A 23260-nucleotide genomic window follows, 5' to 3' on the forward strand; every position below is an offset into this window, starting at 1 on the left:
TTTATTCAGGAATTACTTGGACTTAGCGGAACAGACCCTTACACTTATTAAAATGTACTTAATTACTGTTTAGTTCCTATAAGTTACATACTTCCTAGTTACATGCAGAGGTATGAAGACATATCTGAGATCAGATTAAACATAGACACAGAGAATCTATATAACTCTACACATCTATTTAGGAAGGCAATAAAACTATTATCAAATGCATACATACATTTTCTAAATTGCTTAGAGCAAAGCTTGGCTTTTTGGTTTGCCTCTGGACATTAAGTGTCCAAAAAAAATGACTTCTTAATTGTATCTTTACAAAATAGGAGCAAAACATTGTTTTGAAAATATCTATTAGTAGTATAAAATGCACAAGATAAATATACATCAAGATATAAAAAGTTTATTATAGTTGTACTATTTAAAATGCATTCAAAATATAAATTGTAAAATATAGTATGAATTAGTCTTTCTTCTCGTTAGAAATTTTGTTATTAATGTTTTCTATTCTATGGAGCAATGTTGGATGAGAGTGGTACCATGCAGAATACAGTTTGTCGTAGATGGGATAATCTAAGTTGTCCTTACCTAACTTTATTAGAGCAGACCTAAGTTCATTTGCATATTTAAGGTTAATAGCAAAGTTATCAGCCTCAAACTCAAATTTCCTAGAGAGCGCTGTTGCAAAATATGACAATAATGAATTATAGGGAGCTAGAATCAACTGTAAGATAACTAACAAACCTATTATAATTGGTTCTTGTTCAGTTGGAAACCCGATTGCAGTATACAATGTAGAGTATTTGAAAAGAATACCAAACGCAGTGAATAACAATAGTAAGTTGACTTCAGTTAGGGCAATAGACTTATAAATATGGCTGCAACTCCAATGTCCAAGTTCATGAGCCAAAATTCCTAATATTTCATCATCAGTGCAGCCAGTGGTAACATTCTTTGTTTTATCATGGCTTTCTAATAGTGTGTCGAACAAAACAATTCTCTTAGCACCTAAAAGTCCACTGAAATATGCATTGCTGTGTGCTGATCTCTTTGAGCCTTTGACAATGTAAATTTGAGATAAGGGGAAATTCAGCTTAGAAGCCAAGTCTTCAATTCCTTTTCTGAGTGCATTATCTGGTAGAGGTACAAACTTGTCAAACAGTGGAGCAATAACTGTTGGATAAAGTGCAAGAAGTAACAGAGTTGTCAGGGTTGTGAACATCCACAGCCAAACAACAAACATATTTCCTCCCAACATAATAATGTACAATGCAATTGATATTATAGGCAGAGTGATGACAAGGCCCAGTAATAGTGATTTCAACTGATCCTTTATAAAGAATAAAGCTGTTTGTTTATTAAATCCATGATTTTCTTCCAGTACAAATGTTGCATAAATTTTAATAGGCATATTCATAACAAAATTAAATAAAGTTACAAATGTCATAAATATACAAGTGACAATGATTTCTTGATCAGGTGTTATATTTAAAGATTCTGCTATCATCTCCGATTTGTACCAAGCAACATAAATCCAACGTTTGTACAGAATCACTGATATTAAAATTATATTGTACAGTTCTTTGGCTATTTTGAACTTTGATTTATCAATGCCATAAAGACGGGCTTTCTTTATAGATTCCTCATTTAACATCTCCTTCAACTCATCAGGTATGGTTTTATTTGTATGGTATATTTTCAGCTGAAAAGAAAAAATAAGTTAATAAATGGTAATGAATACTGAATGTAAGAAAAATTATGAATTAATTCGTTTTAGATTATCCTTTAGGAAATTTCTCTAAATGAATAAGTAGATAGTTTTGGTTTTTACTTAAAATTTGAGTTATACTTTGTTAAACACTTATGCAATAACAAAACTATGCAGGTCACACGAATATTATTCTAATCACCGTGATATCATAATAATTAACTTGGTCCGTTATCCATATACCACGTAATGATATAAACAATTTTATATACATGTACAGTTTAATACTTTAAATACCATAGGGTACGTCATTCAGTTTCAGCAAGTGGTCAATAACATTTTATATTAAAATAAACATTACCTGTCGCAATGTGAGGTACAGTTCCCATAAGTATTCTGCCCAGGAAAATATTAAAATTAACCAAACTATTAAATCTTCACCCGAAACCATGTTGTAAGTTAAAAGAACCGTAACTTGATAAATAGGTTATAAGTACGACGTAGATACTAAGCATCAAAAGACCTTAATACTAAATCAGCAAATATTCAAAACTATTAGCAAAGACAATTACAAGAATCCAATTCCAATGCTCCAACTCCACTCCATTCGGATTCCGATCGATTGTAATAAAATCAATTTAATCCAAAGAGTAGAGTACATTGTTTATGCCGAGATTTTATCTCTTAAACTGAATACAGATAAAATATCACAATGAAAAAGTCTTTTCCTTTATTTGTTATCTATACATCTATCTATATATGTTAAAAAATGGTGTGTTTGTATGTAATAATGTAATTTATATTTCTTACACATGATGTATTATGGGCTTAGACGGGTAGGTAGCTAATAGCTTTAATTTTGCGCTCACGAAGCGAAAGGCGACCGTTAGTATTTAATATTATTATGTAATGTTTGAAATATGAAATATATATTAATATAATATGAAAGTAATTCAAAATAAGTCGGCATAGTAATTTATTTAAAACAGCTTCTTCCCTTTTAGTAGAAGTTTTAGATTCTTCAAGAAAGCTTGAGTGAAGATGTTATTTACTTCCGGTTTAAAAAAGTATAGACGAGAATCAATAAATTAGTGGTTTCTGAAATACAAAACTCTTTGCAGGAAATACGAAAAAAATAGTAAATGTACTTTGTTGTAATCTATTAAAGCCTTGTTAAATACCAAAGAGCTGAGTACAAGACTTTGTACTTTAGCCTTTGATCGCCTGCTGTTACTGATGTAAAAGGGGTAGATTCTATTTAATTTTTTGCACAAATATGCGGCATCACTTTGGTATAAAACTAACTCAACCCTTTCTTTAAGCACAGTCTCCCTTAACCCATTGAAGAATTAACAACAATTAATTTCTTTAGCTTTCTTATAAAATGTCTTTTTTAAGCTCCATAAATTTTTTGATTTTTGTAATCCACTGCTTACTATATATTACTGCAAGCATAAGGGCTGACGAAAATTGTGAAACATTCCCAACTGAAATACACGTAACTAAAGGCAAGTTGAGCAGTACAAAAACGGCGATTTTTGCAAAGTCGTACACCAAGCTTTAAATATGCCAGCAACCAAGTGTTTCTGTGAAAAAAAAAGAAATGGAAATAATTTTTTTATTAATTTTCAGAGGAATACGATGAAATAGGCTCACTAATCAGATCATGTAGTGGTGAAGTCACTGTAAACAAATGTGAAGGTGTTTGCAGGAGTCAGATTCAACCATCTGTCGTAACTGCTACAGGTTTTCTAAAGGTATCTTTGATTATTTGCTTATTTAACACTATTTAGTTACGTGCCTCTAATACCAATAATTTATACATTTTAGGAATGTTTTTGCTGTAGAGAGAATTATCTTCGGGAGCGAATCGTTACTCTAACCCACTGTTATGACCCTGACGGCCTTAGATTGGAAGATGAAGATCGCGCCACAATGGAAGTCCGTTTACGGGAGCCAGATGAATGCAAGTGTCACAAGTGCGGAGACTACAGCCGATAAGAATTAAAAATAGAGAGAAAAAATTCTTATCTTAACCCTGGGAAATGATCTTTGAATAGTTATAAAAGATATGATGTTTACATAAGATAGATTAAGTACTCATTTATTTGTAACCTTGAAATTGGTCTAGGTCTAAAGAAATATTGATGGATACAATCTTCAATACTTATTTATGTAAAATTTATACCATTTAATTATGAAAAAATAAAAATAATTATAACAATCAATACAAAAAAATTATCAATAAAAAATTATTTGATTTAATAATCTGTTTTCTTTACCTTAAATGTTATATGTACTCAAACTTAGGAATGATGCTATAAAGAGTAGTTTGAGTTTTACTATTCTAGATTCTTGCTATTGTAAATTCTGATTTCTTGTTATGTTTAACGAAGTATTTGACTAGGATATTTTGCTACGTTGAACTAAAGATATTAAAATCTAACAGAATCTCTTAGGTCTATTTATTATAAAATAAACCAAAATATACAGTTCAATCTATAATACTTAAAAAATGTTTTTAATAATAAACAGAAACAAGCTATCTAAATCCGCAAAATTTTACGTGTATTCCGTAACATCGTGTGTAATTTGCAATGTAATTCAATCCTGGTCATCATCATCAACCTGCCCTTGTCGTCATATAGTAGCCAGTGTATTGACTCAACAATATTCATTCCCCTCAATATTAATTCTACATATACACTAGACTTTGTAACAAAAGCACGTCATTCGCGCTAAAGGATTGTTATTCAAAATATATTATCCTATCAATGCCTGTCTCTACGGAGGGTCAACACGGCACGGTCTATTCCTCCATACAATTTGTAAAATTTTAAGCAGGGAATAGCTGCTGATAAAGGCTTGGCCGACCGATGAGGAGGTATAGGCGCCTTAGTACTTTTTATATCAATAAAAAAAATATGGATAGTTTAGCGATACCCATGGCTGCTTCCGTATAGGCTCCAGTAATGTTTGTCTTATGGCCGCACTCAGAGTAGCTCAACGGTAACTTAAGTAATCCATTACTATACATTTCACCTACTAATTGATCTGAGACATCTTCAGTGACTATTTAAATACTGAATAAGCAGCATTTATTCACTAACTCTAGCACTAAATCTAGCAGCTATTTAATTTAGCCGCATGGATGCAGCGTGTGCGGTTTGCGTCTTCACTGCGCATTGCGCGACACTCTTAAGCTGTATACTAAGTATGTCTATTAATTTTGGCATACACTCCTACAGAATTAAAAGTAATTGAAACAGCTAATTATATTTTATTTTTTAATACGAAAATAAGCAGTGGTAGCAACGAGGCGATCATCGACGCGGCGCTAGAAGAACTGCCGAAGCGGTGTCGGCCTTTAAGAAAAAGATACGCTCACTTCTTGAAGCTAGTCAAGTTATCTTAAACGGCTTCTATTTATTTAAGTTTTAAAAAGAAATTTAACGGAATTAAATGCTAACCGACAACGACTGAGGAATAAATTAATTCGTTCTTCCTCTAGTTTGTTGTTTTCTGCAGTAGACCTTTAAAAAGCTAGGGACCCAAGCAACTTGTTGGTAGGACACCGCAGAGAAAATAGCATAATATAAAAAAATTGCCAATATGATTAACAATAAAGTCTTCTAATCTCTCTTCCACAAATATATATCACAAAAAAAATTAAAACAGGTTTCCTAAGGGCGGGGTGGAATTTCTACTGTTGGAACTTTGTTTTGCAAAGATTATAATATAAGAGATGACAATATGTTTTTCTACTGTTGTTTCGACAGTGGAAACCTACATTACTACAAATCCTTATAAATAAACGTAAGCCTCGTTGACTTTTATTTGATTAAAAAAACAGAGACTTAGATGCAATAATGTATACTGTTTATTTTGCATTATTCGTTATATATTACACAAGAATTTAAAGGTTTTATGTATGCTTATGGGGCAATTTTATAAGTCGGTCAATAGATGACTATTAAAGCTGTGGGTGATCTTGTAGCCGGGAAAGATACAAGGGAAAGAGAATGATTTATAATGTTAGGGAGTAGTAACATCTGTCTGAACTCACTATGTGGTCGGTAAGTTGCGGGCTTTATAAGCCACGACTGGCTACAGATTTTTCACTCGAGTCACATCCCCTGAAGTATTCAGTTGATCATAAGAAAAATTGAAATAAACTGTAAATAATGATTGCTTCTACTTGTCTTCGTTTAAGTGTAGTAATTCTTTTAAGCGTTGTTATAAAGGAGAAAACAGTGAAAACACAAGAAGTTCATTTACCACCAGGTAATTTTATTTTTGAACTGAAAATTACTCTAAAGGTATTATTTTAAAATTAAAGGTCATAAATAGACTAGTCATAATAATGGTTAGCTTCACGATAATCTAGGAGACGTATTTTAAATTTGGTCTAAAGGTTTGGTTCTGATTTTCTAGTTGTCAGACGACTAGCTCGTCCCATAATCAGATTCTGTCGTATGACTTCTAACAATATTTTACAGGGCACGAATGTAAGATGACTCCTGTTATTCATGTTCTGCAACACGCTGGTTGTGTTCCTAAACCTATACCATCTTATGCGTGCATTGGTAAATGTACGAGTTACGTGCAGGTAATTTTAATACAATTATTCGATACTTTATTCCATAATATTTATGGTACTATATACATTTAAAAATTTTAGGTTTCTGGCAGCAAGATTTGGCAAATGGAACGATCGTGTAATTGTTGTCAAGAATCAGGAGAAAGAGAAGCAACAGTAGTACTATTCTGCCCCAAGGCCAAGAGCGAAGAAAAAAGGTTTAGAAAGGTAAGAAATTAAGGATAACAATATGAATACAATGGTGGGTTAACATGAGCAAAGAAATGAGAAACATAGTGTTCGGCATTTGTTGAACAAAGTCAAGGTTAAAACTCGTAATTCAGTTGATATTGTTTAAATGTTAAAAAATACGTTTCAATTTACAGGTGACTACGAAAGCTCCGTTGGAATGTATGTGTCGTCCATGTGGTACAATTGATGAAAGTTCTATTATACCACAAGAAATTGCTGGTTACTCTGATGAGAGCCTGCAAAACCATTTTAGAAAATCGTATTAAATGTTAAAAAAATATAGATAACATACATTCTATTCTTTTAAATAATTATTAAAGATTGTGCATTTCATATAAATAAAGACCTTTGACCAATTAAACATGGTTTAATTTATTCTAAACTATCCTTGACCGTAGTTTCACTTGCCCACAAGTTTTTTGCAGTAACTCATTTAATGTTTATTCCAACTTAGGTCTAAACATTGCATCACCTATTTTTTTTGGGTTTTTATATATTTATAAAAAGCTAGATATATAACTATAACTAAATGCCAAGAATCAAAGCTATAATAATCACCGCTTTCATATTAACCAGGAAGGTACATGATGACGAAGAGAAAGTAATATAATATCTATGTTTCGTTTACTCTTTGCTCGACAATTGACATTAAATTTGATATGACCTAAAGGTCTATGTTACCAGCTCATAAAATTAAAAAAAAATTAGATTTGACTTTGACTTTGATTTGCTTGACATGAAAACTTTGAAAAACTCTCCGCCGGTGGCATTTGTTTTGATTTGATGTTATATTTATTTTATTTATCCACATTCATATATATCTTATATTTTGCCTATTAATCATACAAAATGAGCCGTCGTAAGCGAACTAAGGTAAAACAATTATTGTACATATAGTGGTTTAAAAGGAACAAATAAAAATTGCTTATTTTTCATGAACGATTTTGATTATCAAATTTAGGTGGAAAACCGTGAAGTGGATGAAAAACTTAAACAGGAAGATTCAGAATCAGATCAGTCTGAAAAAAATAAAATGACAGCAGCGAGTCCCACATTATTTGGAACGAGGCGGGAATCACTGTCCAGTAAGACATTAGATATTAAAGAACCGAAGAAAGAAGAGAAATCCGTAGTTTTTGAAGACTGTAAAAGTGATGATATTGAAGAAATAAATTACAAGGAAATGCTAAATAGGTAAGGAATACATATTAAACTTCTTTTGGCAGAGATTTGTAGAAGTGTCCATACTGTTGGACAAATTCCCGTATGAAAATTAGTTGAATGAAAAGCAAAGTCAAAGTCAATTTTTTACTTTACTTTTACCAATGGAAAGTGATCACTGCCAAATTACATATAAATAAGTTTGTAGGTATATGACAAAAATTGCACTTTACATAATATCTTGTTAAAAAAGTTTATAATGAAATACTGGTGAAATTATATGCTTTAATATACCTGTATATTATGTTACAGCTTGGAAGGTGCAGCATTCCAATCCAGATTGCCTTTTGACAAGATGTCATCTTTAGAAGCAGAATGTTTCTCCGACCTCCAAGGAGCTTCCAGCCATACATTTGTCCAGATAAGAAACAGAATTTTAAAATTATGGTTTGAAGATCCTAAGAAACAGCTAACTCAAGAAGGTTGTGTACAGAAAATGGAAGTAAGTAGCATTGGCTTGTAATTCTATTACTGATAAATATATAATATTATTTTAGTTATTTAAATAACATACTACATACCTGTTTTAATTTTGCAGCCTCCATATAATGCCGATCCACCTTTAATAATGCGAGCACATGCATTTTTGGAAAGACATGGCTTCATTAATTATGGTATTTATGAAAGAATAACACCAATTCCTTCACCTCCAAAAGGAAAACAGAGGCCAAAAGTCATTATAATTGGTGCAGGTAGGATAATTTTATTTCTACCCTATACAAATTATAGTTTATTTCAAAATCCCATTTTATAACAGAGAAGTTATGTATAGATTTTTGCTGTATCTTTTTCAGGTGTATCAGGCTTAGCAGCTGCACGTCAGTTGCAATCATTTGGTTGTGAAGTTGTAATATTGGAAGGCAGAGATCGAGTTGGTGGCCGTATTGTTACATATAGAAAAGGACCATATGTTGCTGATTTAGGTATTTGATGTTCAAATTATAATTATCATATTAATATAATATTTGGGAATGTTTGGATGGATGGATGGATGTTTGTTTGAAGGTATCTCTAGAATGGCTGAATGGATCCCTCTGGAATTTGGAATAGGTGTAGAACATAGTCTGGAAGATACACATAGGCTACAAATGTTTATTTTTTTAATTCTCCGCAGTCGGAGTTATGGGCGACAGCTAGTGTGTAATAATTATGTCTTTGCTGATTAACAGTTTTTTTATTTTAATTTGAATCATTTTTTTTCCTATTGGAACTATTTGGTGATACATACACCAAGTATTATAGAATTTTTTTTAAGTTTAAATATGTTTTGTAAATATTACAGGAGCCATGGTGGTAACAGGCTTAGGTGGTAATCCAGTAACAACATTATCTGTGCAAATGAATATGGAATTACATAAAATTAAACAAAAATGCCCATTGTATGAATCAAATGGTATACAAGTACCGAAGCATAAAGACGAAATGGTATTTAAGTATTTATTTTTATTAAGTATTATGGATGTTATTTGTCTATTGAAGAGTAAGTTTTGATATAGTCATTGCAATTTTATTCTTTAACATTAGAAGAGCTTTTTAATAACATTGAGTTTATGCACTTTTATTTCAATATTTAATTTAAATATATTCCTACAAGTATGGTTGGCGACAAATTAAGCGAAAGCTGCCAAGCCATGGTATTGGGTTTTTCAAAACCATGTGCGTCAACCCTACTTGATAAGGCGAAGGGCGATAATTAGCGGTGTTTTAAATTACTTAGTGTAAGATTTTAGTATTCTATTTTTATATTTAATGGCACTTTTTATATTATGATATTTAGGTGGAGCGTGAATTCAACCGTCTTCTAGATGCGACATCGTATCTGTCTCATCAAGTTGATTTTAATTACTACAACGACACTCCTGTCTCTCTCGGACAGGCTCTCGAGTGGGTCATAAAGCTGCAACAGAAGAATGTTAAACATAAACAGGTCTGTTCCAATATTATTGAACATTTCCATCGTCAAAACATGCATAGGAAAACACATCAATAAAAAAATAAAAACAAAAAAAATATATAGGTATTTTAGTGTTCTTGTTTTATTTTGCTGATATATAGAAAATTATTGTTTATTCATTATATTTTTAATCTTCTATATTGATACTACCAAGGAGCTAAGTTGTTATATTTGTAATATTATAAAGTGGAAACATAGGCTTTTAAACTACTGAAGCGATTTGAAAAATTCTTTTACTGTTGGGAAGTTACACTGTCCCCGGCTTAAGCTGTTTTTAGGAGGTTGCGGGCTACTACTTGTTGCTAAAATATAATAAGATATTTTTTGTTAAATTGTGTATACAATGATTATAACATTGATTGCAGATTCAACATTTAAAAGCTGTAATAACCCTCCAAGAAAAATTAAAAGGGAATATAAATAAGTAAGTATATTCTTGAGATTTGCTTTCATGCGAAAGATGTGTTGAAATTAAACATTATTGTTGTAACTTTAACTTTTTTGTACTATTTTGTATAAAAGTCTATTATTTTATTAAATCCAAGTAATTTTCTTTTAGAATGACAGATATCAAAGAGTTATTGAAATCAATGAAAACGGAGAAAGAGAATTTGTTATCTGAGAGAGACAAAGTGGGTGCGGGCGAGACGGGTATTCTACACGAGTTCAATTTGCGACGACTCAATAGAGAAATGAACCAGCTCTGCAATGAATATGACACTCTCATCACAACAAACAACACTATTGAAGATAAATTGACACAGTTAGAAACTAATCCGCCAAGGTATGTTTGATATAGACACTTACTAATATCTTACTAATATTATAAATGCTAATGTTTAGATGGATGTGAATGGATGTTTGCTTGAAGTTATCTTTGGAACGGTTTAACGTATCTTGATAAAATTTTGCACAGATGTAGAACATAGTTTTGAAAAACACATAGTCTACTTACTAATTTTTTTTTTAATTCCGAACGACAGCTTGTGTTAACATAATTTGAGTGTGTGTATGTAATATGATGCATTTGCGTAGCTTATAACGAAAATTAAATTAAAAAAAAAAGAAATTGTATATCTATCTGTTTGTATGTCTGTCGGTCCGCAAATCCACGTTTGTTTTGCGTAATCTCCGGAGTGGATGATCCGATTATGACGAAATTTTGATGGGAAGGTAACGGATTAACGCGGCCATGTTATAGGCTACTTTTTACTTATTTTTTTTTATTTCCTCGCTAACAAAGTCGGAGGTTACCGATGTTATATAAATTGTGTATTGTTTATTATCAAAATTTGTTGACAGTTCAGTGTATCTGTCAGTGCGTGACAGACAGATCCTGGATTGGCACTTCGCTAACCTGGAGTTTGCGAACGCGACGCCGCTCGGCAACCTTTCTCTCAAACACTGGGATCAGGACGACGACTTCGAGTTTACTGGCAACCATCTAACAGGTAAGAGCTATTTAATCAACTTTCAAAGTATTTATATGTGTATTTTGACTCATAGTTGTTAATATCCAGTGCTGATTTAAAGCTACTTTGGGCGAGATATCTAAGACGTCCTCTTATTTACGATGCTTTGTGGGAGGGAGCGGCTTCAACAGGGTTACGTGAGACTGTAATACTCCGACTGTAGCACACCTTGTAATGTTTTTCGAGTATTATAAAATAAGAAAATGTTACTTATATCAGTTTATTTAGATTAAATTACAAATTTAAAAATCTTTGTTTCAAAATGCAGTCAATAGATGACGCTATTACATCCAATAGAGGCTTACCGTGGGTTTCTGAGACCAAAATCACCATTTAAAAATAACTTTATCTCTGTTTTGTCAAAGACGACGGCCTGGGATAATGATATTATACATATGTATTGGTCTCAGAAACCAATGGTGAGTCAGTCGTTTTTTTAAAGTTATTATTAGTGTATTGGACATTTGTTTTGCAAAGATACGTTTGCATGATTAGATTTTACTAGTAATCGATAACAGCCGTTGTCTAAATTGTACAAGAAAGACATTATTATTTGCTCAACTTAATAAGAATTGGTTATGCAAAGCATCGATTTGCAATACACTTGATTATGTTCGCTTTATAACATCGCATTTGCAAGCAAATAGGCCAACATGAAATTACGCACATAAATCATTGACTAATCACTATGATGATACCGGTTGATCGATGCGGTGGCAAGTGTTGATATCAAAAACTGATCGTTAATACCAAATAGCTAATCACATGTGTGCAACACTGCCACTTGATTAGACCTCTATCGTTCATTACGAAACGTTTCCGCGCAAACTTACGCACGATCGATGTTCCATTGTGTGCCAAACAAATGATGCTACCGGATGCCATTCGGGTCGCCCCTTTAAAGGACACTGGCTCTCTTATTTGCTTCTACTTAGGGCTAACCAATATCTTTGGTACTGGAATACAAAACGTGCTTTTAATCCTATAGAATTTTATTGCAATCCCTTTAATGCGCTTTGTGTCCAAAGATATCATTAACCTTTATTTTATGTTTGAGGTCGGGTTTCTCAATAATAGCTTATTTAAAGTATTTTATACGCAAGACTATCCACATAACATATTTGAACACAATACGAGTTTGTGCCTAATTTCGTAGAAAGTTTAAACGAAGAATAATAATATTGAAATTATATATAGAGTTATAAAAGTTTCATACTAAAAATTTACGAATTTTTTATTGGATTCTCGATCTGTCGAGTCTGAGGCTTCGTGTTGTTTTCTATATTGAATTCTCATATTAGTTACTGGTTGTGATCTTTTACAAATGGGAGCTGGACTCTTCTCTCGAACTGTGGTTCGTGTCAATAATAACTATTATTTCCTCTCGCATGTTTCCATCTTTTGCCGGCGATAAATTATCCTCATACTTCTGTGAATTGTCATAATGACCGTTTCAGCAAACTCGAAGCTTGTATTTAACTACTTTACACGTACGTCGTACAATTTAAACTTTTGTTTGCCTCGTTCACTTTAATAAGGCACTTGAACACGTAACAATATTTCCCGGCATAATGTATGGGATTGTTTCGTTTTTTTTCCTGCTGAGCGCAACAAAGCTATAGGTTTGCCGATTACGCACGATGTTCAAAAAGGAAAGAAATGGAAACTGTTGCGGTTGTTATTCAGCTCGGGAGATATGTATCGCGACATCCTCGAGACGCCTTTGTGCGTCGGACGGTGGGTTCGTTGTCGGCCATAATTCTCGTTGTTCAGGCGGCGCGGTGTCCGCGGCGTGGGTAGTTGAAAAATGACATCTTGATTGTTGTGCGTTATCCAGCTCATGAGAAAGTCGAGTTAGGTTGGTCGCGTGCGTGCGCATTGTGCGGTGAACGCATCGCAGTCGGTCGCTCGCGGCTAGTGGCTGCTGCCTCTACAAATTGAACGATTGTTAACCGTCCCCGTGGAGCGTTGCTATCGTGACTTGTCACGCCATTATTGTATCTACTTGGATATCATATTTTATGGAAAATAATATTTTTCATTTGAATTTATTGAATGTAAAAAAAATATGTGCTTTTATGTAGTCGATTATATGATGTATAGTTTAGTTAATATTAATTTAATAAAGATAAAACATTCAAATTTTGTAAAATGTGGTATGCATATAGATGCATAATTATTTTAAATTTTCTTTAAACCTCATGTAAAGGTGTCGACGCCATGTAAAACTTTTTATTAGCCATATTATACCGTTTTATACGTCCAGTTAGCCATAAAAGTATGTGATTAATGTATTGTAGAGAAGATGAATAAGGTACCACTATACATTCCGATAAAAATAACATCTGCCTATAACTCATCCGGTAATACTGAGGTATTCACATATCATGAATGCAGCTAAAAACTGCGTTAATCACGACGTATAAGTAATGTTGCTATTTACCGACAACAAATGGTGTTTGGAACAAGTCTCCGAGGTGGCGGTCGGTACCAAACGCTAGTTTTATAGCCTCGCCAGTAACAAGTTTTCGATAATGCTTTGGGCCGCTTAAAGTCTTAATGAATGCAATGTCCGATCATGTCGTCATTTGTTATTAATTCAATGAATTAATCAATAAATAGGCGTAGTGATTGAAAGTGTTTTCGTTTATTAGAACTCTTCAAAATGGTTGTTATCTGTGCTTCTTCGTACTTTGTACTACCAAAGTGACGAGTCAAATTTTACTTTTGCTCAAAAGAAGCCATAGTCTAAACATCTCTCACGGGAGTCTGTACAAGGGTGCGTGCTTGAATATCACAAGAAATTTTATGCGTATCCTTATTTGTACGAATTCACGAAAGCTTTGTTTGGAATATACCACTTTTTATGTATACTTGCTGTATTATAATGTAGTCACGATGGAATGTTGAATGTGTTTACGTTTTTATTAAGGGAATCATTCATGTCATGTAGGAACGTTACAATTAAATTGTATGTAGATTACACATTACGATCTTGAAACGAATATATATCAGACTGTTTATTAGATTGACAGCTTTAGCGGCTAGGACACCAATTGCGACTGCCTCGCCCGTGGAGGCGTCTGGGGCGTGGATGAATAGGCAATGAGTCGACGAATGGCTCTATTAAACCACCATTGTTCTGAGATCGCTTCAGTTGCGCAAGCGACGTGCATTGTTCGTGACGCTTTCATCATAAGCTTGTGACGTCACACGACCCGAATAGTGGTGTTAGATGTAGTGCGATTTGCATTTTGTTGAACCTTTAAACCTGTACTACGAAGCGCAGTGGCAAAAGGCCAAAAGCTCTTCGCCTGGCTAAACAATTGTTATCTTGATAAATGGCCTAGCTCGCATTAAGTCGATTTAATGCTGGGGTAATGTAGATTGGTGTTATAATATCAGCATATAATGTAGCAATGTATTTTAATTAGTCAAAAAATATTTGTTTTCTTGTATTAGCTGGCGACAACAAAACCAGATAGGTATTTGAGATAAATGCTTAAGTTCTATTGCACGACGTTGACAATTATTCTTTCCGTTTCTAATTTTATCCATCTTCGTTTATTGTCTTCATGAAGTCTTAATAAATAAATTTGCCAGACATGACATATTCACATTGTCAATATTAATCTTCATTCTTCTAAAAATAAAAATGCGAATGTTTGTATTGATGGGTAGATGGATGTTTGTTTGAAGGTTTCACCAGAATGACTGCAAGAATCTCGATGAAATTTAGCATAGATGTAGAACATAGTGAGAGAAGAACAAGGCTACTAATTAAGTTTTTTTTAACTTTGCGTGGACGTAGTCGCGCGTGACGGATACTAAAATATGATGATATGGTAGCTACATATGTAATGCACTACTGTGTACTTACGATGATTTAGACATGAAATGCAAAAATTTGAATATCATGGTGACATTGACATTAGCAATAAAGTTTATGTTGTATCTTGTTATGAATAGTTTAAAGTATTAGCAATATTGTATTAGCTCGGTGGACAACTATTAGTCCTTTATTCTCGTTTTGCGTTCCTAGTAAATACCAAAGTGTTGGAACGAGCCAACTATAGTGAATTACTTGACGTAATCTGACTTGCTTTATTGCCTCCATAGATCACGGTTACGACTTCGCAATGGTGTAGAATGAATGCCAGTGACCATACACTGCAGTTTGTAGGACCCATATAAATTTACTTTGCGTCTGTATTTCAGACTTTACCAGCGTGTTTTCTCTTTTTGTTTGAATTTAGTATAGAATTTATTTCACATAATATAGTAATAAACAGGATGACAAAGATGTGTATAGGAAACGATTTAGTGATTAGTTAAGTCGTATGTTCTAATTTTTAAGATAGTTTTATTTTACTATTGACTTGTTAGTACCCCGTAGAATGAAATTGAAATCCTTAATTTTATTTGTTTGATTAAAAATCTTTTGTCCTCCTCTATCTATGTAAAATACTTTAACTCTCTTCGTGACAATATTTTGTTAGAATTTAGTATTCCTCGTTCGTTCATCAGGCCTCCCGCTTTAACTTTCCGTTCATTGTCAAAGTTGTAATGCTCTTTGTGGACCCTAATTGAATTAACTGTTATGCTAATACTCTGATTTCCCATCTTATTCCGTTAAAGCGAACGTTTGTGGATTACTCAACTTTCCGTATACGGTTAGTTTGAGGGTACCCGCGCACGCGGCCAATTCAACGCTCACCTAAGCCGCTTCCCGAAATATGTAGTCGGCTCTCTTATTGTCAACAAAGTTCCTATTATAATTAAAGTAGTCTTAAGTCCCCCAAGTATGTCCCTCATATGTGTATTTGTTCGTTTGAATTATAGAATTTAATATGCAAGTTTCTTGTCATGTGGCGTTTAAAGGCTATGCACACAGAGCGCGATGTAATTTTCGCATCGTATGCTGTATCCTTCAAGTCCAACGTGAACAGTAACAACTAGGGGTTAAATATTTGAGTCAAGATTAAATTTTGAATTCACTATCATTGTTCATTTAGGGTTACTTTTTCATTCACTAGCGATTCACTTGGGCTTTTTTGTTGTACCAGAAGACAGGCGTCTTAATATCATTCATCAATCTTGTTAATACTAATATTTTGGAAAGGCTTAAAAATATTGTTAAAATGTTTCTACAAAATTTGTCGTCTTGCCTAGACAGACAGTACTGCTCTCTACATCCCGCTCTGTGCGCGTAGTTTCACAGTGGCTTGGCGCGATGTGAGCAAGTTTGGTGTGCGACGGTGCATATGTCGCTTTATTGCGCATTTCTGTGAGCCTTACATTCCGTCCCTGGACGACCGTCTCTAATAGTAGCGTGTTGCGGTTTTATAAACGCTGCCACGACCTGTATTACATTCCGTGAACGACTTGAATATATCTCACAACTTCCTTCTGCTATGGTTCGACGAAGATTTAAATTGCATTTGTTACAGAAGTCAAGAGAAGTTAAGAATCAAATAATATCGAAGTTATTTCATTATTTTGCTGGACAATAACGTTAAAAATTCATGTTTGTCCCTTAAGTATGCATAAAACAATTATTTTATTTACATTGATAAAAGCACAAAAGTATGCGAGCAGCTGGAAAATACTTTAATTCTAGTAGAATCTAAAACGTTTCCCGTGTGTTTTAGACATGTCGAGACAGCTTGTACGTTGTACAAAACCTAAGCTTTAACGAGTAAAATGTAACTTTATGTTTAAAAGAGAATAGGGATTGTGGGGGTCGGCGTGGGGTGTGGTCGGGCAGAGCAATCAGTGCCCCGTGAACTGTGGCCTCCCATTCCAACTCCACTAGCGTCGGTTTACTTTAATCCCCTCGCTTCTCGGACATTATAAAATTAAAATAGACACTCTTACCACTTGCTCAGTCTGATTATCGATGTTTCTTCATTCAGCACAACTCTACAGCAATTCGTAACAAAATATTGTTAAAATCTATAAGTTAACTTAATATCTTATCAAATGTATCTTATATGACCATAAAGAGATGTGATAAAGCTTTGTTTAAAAAGAGGTATTGAGCTATTTAGGGAAAAACAAGTCGAAAGATTTGTGTATGGTTTTTGAATAGATTCAGCGGCGCCTGATTTCAGTCATTAAATTCATAGTTTGTTGAATCTGAAAGCGTCCAGATGTCGGTAGTAAGTGCAAAATGAAACACGTTAGCGCTTCGGCTGACGTCGCTACACTTTTTTGTCGCGCCGTCTGCGAAAGGCCATTTATCAACTTTTTGTGAAAACGCTTGTTTTAATTTATGCTAACACTAACTTTAGTCTTTAGCTGCCTCCCATCTCATTTGCTTGGCTAGTGTTAGTTCAATAAGACAGCGTGTCTACGTAATATACGTACTGTGTAACATTAAGTTGTTTTGTCCCGTTTTGTAACGGAAAAAGTGATTGCTGGGAAACAAATAATAGTAATGACTGATTTTTTTCATTAGAATAAAATTTATAATATATTCGATTCACGGTTGAGCCCTTTACGGGTAAAAAAATTTGAATAATTTAAGTCTCATTAGAATTTTATTGATTAACTTTCAATAAACACAATAATTTGTATTTAAATGGTGAATTTAAAAATGTTCGTGTCTATTTTGATAAAAAAATATATATTAAAATAAATTCCAGCTTGATACCTTCACGCGTTTTTGAGAAAAAGGGTCTTGACAGACAGACGGACGGACAATAAAGTGATCTTATAAGGGTTTCCGTTTTTTTCCTATGAGGTACGGAATCCTAAAAACAACAATAATCACCGATCTTTTTCCGTTGCCTATATCAAAATTAAATAAACATGGTGTAATTTTGCTTTAATTTTTATTTGTTAAAAAATGAAAACAATATTAGACCTAAATATGTATCTTCAATTGATAATAATCAGAATTTGTTTTTTTTTGGTTTATGGACTCAAGTGAACCGCTCGCCTGAACCGAGGTTTTGACTTCTTAAGAAATGAAAGAGCTTAAGCAATTCCAACTGTATCGCAAAGTTTAATTCTGTTACAGTTGAATAAATTACTGCCCACTGGTCGGCGGCACTTTTAACGCGTCTCAGCGTAATTACACTCGAAGTTAGCCGGAACGCACATCTGATAAGAAAAGGACGCAAAAAATGACTCGCGGTCACTTCAATTGCAAATATTAAGAGGAACCCGTTTTATTGGTGTCGATGAGGTTTTACAAAGTATGCGCATACATAGTGGGAGGTGATAATTGCCAAGATACCGTGGCATTTATGGTGGTTTAATTGGCATTTTATTATTTCAAGTATGTTTAGTGTAGGTACTAACAGACAATTTAACTTCAGCTATATTTATAGCTTACTAGCTATCGACTGCGATTCCATATTCGCGAAATTAAAGAAAAAAACTTAATTAGTAAACTTTATTAGTAGTAGTCTATCTGTTCCAGACTATGTTCTATATCTGTGCCAAATTTCATCAAGATCTGTTTAGTCGTTCCATACAAGAAATATCCATCCTCCCATCTATCTATATAAATATTAGCATTTACAATATTAGTAAGATTGTAACAGTCTAACTTCTTGTCTGTAAATCTAGTTCGCTGACATTCACTTACATCCACCTTCTAATTGATTACCTATAGTAAGTACACAATTATATGCCTTCAGTTGAAGGAGGAAAATAAATTAGTGTAACACGAATAGAACAGATTTGGTCAAACTTAGTTTGCAAATGTTCAACTTATAGTGAACATTCCGTTAAATGCATGCCTTGGGACAAATTTCGCTTATATTAACTTTTGCTTACTGGATTCCAAATGGTCAGCAAGTTTAGGAGAAAAAATTATATAACGTAACATTTGTTATCTTAATATTTTGCATATATTTAAAGCTATAATATTATTTTAAAAAAGTTAAATTACATCATCCATATTTTTTTTAATAGTCTCTTACTCGCTAAAATTAAAAATGTTCTTAAGAAAGTTTTATAATATAATCTGTAAAATAAAAAAAAATTGATGACAACAACATTGAGATCTATCTACAGCGTAATTTGTATTAGAAAGACGACTGTACCCTTAAAATGTATGCATCGTTATTTTGTCCTTAGCACATTAAAGCGGGCACTTAGCCCGCGCGTAATTCCGGTAAAAGGTTCGTCGCTCGCGATGTTCGTTCCCTTAATGTTTATTTAAGCGAAAAAGTTCGACGATCATTAACCGAATTGGTGGTTAATGAAACGCGAGAGTGTTGTCCTCTCGGAGTGGCTACCGCGAGATAAGATCGCGCATTATTCTCGCATCTTATTGAGGTGTCTTTTATTAGGCCGAGCCTCGAGTCGAGGTGTTAGTCTTGATGCCCCGGAGATAAACTTGACGTTTTATTGGCTCATGAAACGAACCTGCAATGTTCCCGGACAACGAATGTATTGCATTGAAGTCGCACCTCTAATTAAAATCACCCCTTTATTGTTATCAATAAAAGTTGAACTATTTTATGTTTCGTTAAATATGCTTAGGTTAAGGGTTTGATAAGTGCTCTTTTGTTTATTAGTAAATATTCCTTGTTTAATTTGAAATAATAGTTTCTTAAGATTTTATACAACAAACAAAAAAGCAAACTTGTACAAAAAAGTTTTCATACGTTTATTTGCATGAGAAAATCTCAACAGAGCCCTCATTAAAGACTATTAGTGTGACGTGGTAGAGTTTTCTTTTTCCAACGTATTGTAGTGTAACCTCCAGCATCCATACCGGACGCTTGCAGCGTGAGAGATTCAAGCGTTTTTATTCTAACTTTCCAGATAATGATGCCTCGAGGTGCTCTTAAAATCATGTCAGGATATACAGAGAATATATCTACATTGAATATTGTACAAATTCTAAATAAATGCAATATAAAATAAAAAAAAGGATAAAAAGTTTTTACAATTCCATTATCGATTTACAACAAAAACTCAAATGTTATTACTATATATCGTAAACGTGCCATCGCATGGCGATGTTACCACGCGTATCTGTAAAATATGTAGCAATAAAGGCGCCACGGACAATGTCCGGACATGTTAGGATTCGTTTATTGTCCGCAGCCCACGTGCTGTGGACGCAGCTATGTACCGAATCTTTATTGTCTTTTAAGGCCGAATAAAATAACGCAGTCTGCACGACTTACGATACTAACATGATGTAATAGCTTTTTAAACCACCTTTGGATAACATCTCATGCTACGTAAATTGCTTATGAAATTTATTTATTCACTTTTTGAAGTTAATAATTTTTCTGTGCGTTAGGAAGTGGTGTAATGATTTCACTACGACTTAGAATGCAAATGCATTCTTACACAGCATAAATTATAAAATTAACAGGATGCATTTAGCCGCGAGTGTGAAAACTGATTATGATGTAACATCGATTAATTTCTATGGTCAGATATCCGAATCACCGACGTATTTGTGTAATAAAAGACTGTTTTCACTAGCTTCACACAATCTTAATTCAATTTAATAACTATTTGTTGACAGCTAATAAAGATTTAAAAAATAAATAACTGCTGCTGAACGGGTTTGTTGTTTAATCTTTTTAATCAACTAAATGGGCTTAAAATGAGATTGTTTCTCCACATTATAAAAGTTGTAGGGGCCTGGTTAAGACGTTACAGTAGAAATAAAGAGGCGTAGGGGTTGGAAGAAGCGAATAACCCATTTGTACTTGGTTATCAGCGAGATAAGTGTCTGTATGCGGCGTCGCTTCACTCTGAGTCCACTCATTAGTTCGTAGAAAAGATAGCGAGAATTAGATTCCTCTTTTAATTGCTAAACTATCCGCGCCGGGGAGTGATTTATAAAGGGGTGTTGTACACTCAATAAATGTTAACCCGTTAAGCGTTTAATGTAGCCGGAGCTTAAGCAATTTAAAATAGTTTTATCCGTTTACTGAAAGTCGTTAAATAGTGTTGATTTGTAGATGTATAATAACATATGAAAGAATAAAAATAAAAGATTGCACAATTATTGTGGTATAAAGTAATAAAAACAGTTATTTTCAATCTTTATCTCTTCTGGATTGTATAGTTAAAAAGATTTTTATGTAGTTTTATTAAGTTATTCAAATCAGGTATGTAAACTCGTTTAATAAACCGTTTAAAATACAAGACCACCATCAATATGAGCAGAAACATAAAAATATACTTAATCTTAGAAACTATTCGATGTAGAAACGGTTTAATGAATTAATTTAAATGATGTTGAGCGAATAATGAAACTATTTCACATACATTAAACGCTCTGGATTTGTTAATGTGAATGTTCCGGTCGACAGTTAGGAACGCCCAGCTATGCAAATCTCATTGTCTCTAATGCGTGTCCCCAACCTCGCCCTGTAATACGGTTCTGCCTACGCTGCGTGCGACAATCTCGGCCGATGAATATTTACACCACGGCATTATGGTGCCCGCCGATTCAAGGGATCTTTACCGCTTTCCATGACCTTTTCTGTTATGACTTTTATGGGCTTTTAATATATAACAGATACTAGTATTTACAATTCGAATGAGATCTAACTACTGATAACATGTATAGATATCTACTAATATTATAAAGACGAAAGATTTGATTATTTGTTTGTTTGCATTAAATAGAGTCCGATACTATTGAGCCGATTTGAAAAATTCTTTCACTGTTTACAAGGTACTCTATCTCTGAGTGACATAAATTATATATTATACATTACTACTTTTTTCTAAATTCCGCGTTGACGAAGTCACGGGCAACTACTAGTCTAAGATACCTCTACTTATCATACGTATTTTATATCAAGATCAAATCTATGTCTGAAAATTATACAACGACGCTTTTTGCAATTTTAATTAAGCCTGTTAGTTCAGTAATTCCATACACAAGTTCTATATGATTGACGCGTTGCGCTCTCGTAATGGGACCTCTATTAACCAATTCAATGGAACCTTTCTATGTTAAAAGTTCACGAGATTGAGCCGTCGTAACAACGATGCTTATATCACATGACTACAATCAGTGTTGCGTCACCGAAGGCAAGATTTCTAAATCATAGGCCAAATATTTATCGCACGCTCTTTCCATAGTATAATTTTCTACTTAAATCTAACGTTAGGATGGAAATGTTACCGTATTATAATTAACATATAATATTACTGTAGCATTATTGTAACATATTCCGTGTTAGTGCTTATTCTTAGAAATTATGGTTATACTGGTTCAGTATCTTACATTAAATGTAGGGAAACAAATGAAGTTTGTTTTTAAAGCATCGACTGAAAATGTACAAGAGAATAATGCATATTTAAATGTTTCCAGAACTGAGAAAGGTATGCTAAAGAGATATATTAGGTAATAATTTAAGAGAGATATGATAAAGGAAAAATAAGATGCAAGAAAAAATGTGATGCAAAATTAAGCAAATCAAAAATTTTAAGACAACTTATCGCGTATAAATGAATAAATAATTGGAGTGCAATAACCGAGCGAGATGCGTGACCCTTGAATAATTAAAATTCAGGCAATCATTACTCTTATGTGGATGTTATATTCTGTTACGCTACGTTTTATTACTAACCAATAAAGACTTAAAAAACTTTGTAAAATCAATAAATACTTTATAAGCAAAAAAAGTAGACTATTTAAATTAAGTTGTAAAATGTAATACCTTTGTCCTACGAGGGACGATCATAAATCGGTCGTATACTGGGGTCGTAAGCAGTCGCCGCCTCAGCCGAACGAATATCTCTCGGGAATATACGATTATTAGTAGACGAAATTGTAAATTTTCTTTAAAACTACAAGCGAGATCTTTATCTGGTCAGTAGAGATAACGCCGCTGGTCGACGGCACTCCGTTCCCTCAACCTCTCTATTATTGTCACCACGTTATTTTTATGTCCACCTATTTGCCATTTGGAACTGATTTAAAGTCGCTGTTTGCATAATATAACAAGGCTTGTCGCTTCAATCCGATTACCTTATTAAGGTCAATGGAATTTTAAATAAGATATTCTATATTTACTCTGGTCGATTTGAAATTAATTTGAATTCAATATGATATGAAATGCCGCAATGGAAATGTATTCATA

General features: G+C 33.4%; 4 protein-coding genes and 1 long non-coding RNA gene across 5 annotated transcripts in view; 3 read left to right on the forward strand and 2 right to left on the reverse strand.

Moving 5' to 3' along the window:
• Positions 1-2353, reverse strand: LOC106122185 (CAAX prenyl protease 1 homolog; the record flags this gene model as incomplete). Its single annotated transcript, XM_013318090.1, is given in 2 exon segments — positions 1-1693; positions 2061-2353. Coding segments are annotated over 2 exon segments (1329 nt in total). The 5' UTR covers positions 2151-2353.
• Positions 2354-3058: 705 nt separating this feature from the next.
• Pburs (bursicon subunit partner of burs) lies at positions 3059-3846 on the forward strand. The gene is made up of 3 exons (XM_013317965.1): positions 3059-3207; positions 3332-3456; positions 3530-3846. The coding sequence occupies exons 1-3, from the start codon at positions 3084-3086 to the stop codon at positions 3698-3700; spliced, it is 420 nt and encodes a 139-aa protein (XP_013173419.1). The 5' UTR covers positions 3059-3083; the 3' UTR covers positions 3701-3846.
• A 1996-nt stretch (positions 3847-5842) lies between these two features.
• On the forward strand, positions 5843-6803 carry Burs (Cuticle-tanning hormone bursicon). The gene is made up of 4 exons (XM_013317963.1): positions 5843-5983; positions 6199-6308; positions 6381-6506; positions 6665-6803. Exons 1-4 carry the CDS (start codon positions 5884-5886, stop codon positions 6794-6796), a joined length of 468 nt encoding a protein of 155 aa, XP_013173417.1. The 5' UTR covers positions 5843-5883; the 3' UTR covers positions 6797-6803.
• LOC106122102 (uncharacterized) lies at positions 6698-8339 on the reverse strand. The gene is made up of 3 exons (XR_001228084.1): positions 8273-8339; positions 7986-8089; positions 6698-6766 (listed from the first exon to the last, which is right to left on the reverse strand). It is a non-coding gene; the product is annotated as an uncharacterized LOC106122102 (long non-coding RNA).
• Su(var)3-3 (lysine-specific histone demethylase Su(var)3-3) overlaps positions 7267-23260 on the forward strand; it is a 180207-nt gene continuing 164213 nt past the window's right edge. Inside the window, exons 1-10 of the mRNA XM_013317962.1 lie at positions 7267-7403; positions 7492-7724; positions 8004-8193; positions 8290-8443; positions 8546-8674; positions 9034-9176; positions 9529-9678; positions 10071-10129; positions 10265-10489; positions 11008-11156. Coding sequence (XP_013173416.1) covers positions 7380-7403; positions 7492-7724; positions 8004-8193; positions 8290-8443; positions 8546-8674; positions 9034-9176; positions 9529-9678; positions 10071-10129; positions 10265-10489; positions 11008-11156 — 1456 coding nt within the window. The 5' untranslated portion in view covers positions 7267-7379. The remainder of the gene's footprint in view (positions 7404-7491; positions 7725-8003; positions 8194-8289; positions 8444-8545; positions 8675-9033; positions 9177-9528; positions 9679-10070; positions 10130-10264; positions 10490-11007; positions 11157-23260) is intronic.

The sequence above is a fragment of the Papilio xuthus genome, unplaced genomic scaffold (genome assembly GCF_000836235.2).
Source record: "Papilio xuthus unplaced genomic scaffold, Pxut_1.1 DF826933.1, whole genome shotgun sequence".
Classification (NCBI taxonomy): domain Eukaryota; kingdom Metazoa; phylum Arthropoda; class Insecta; order Lepidoptera; family Papilionidae; genus Papilio; species Papilio xuthus.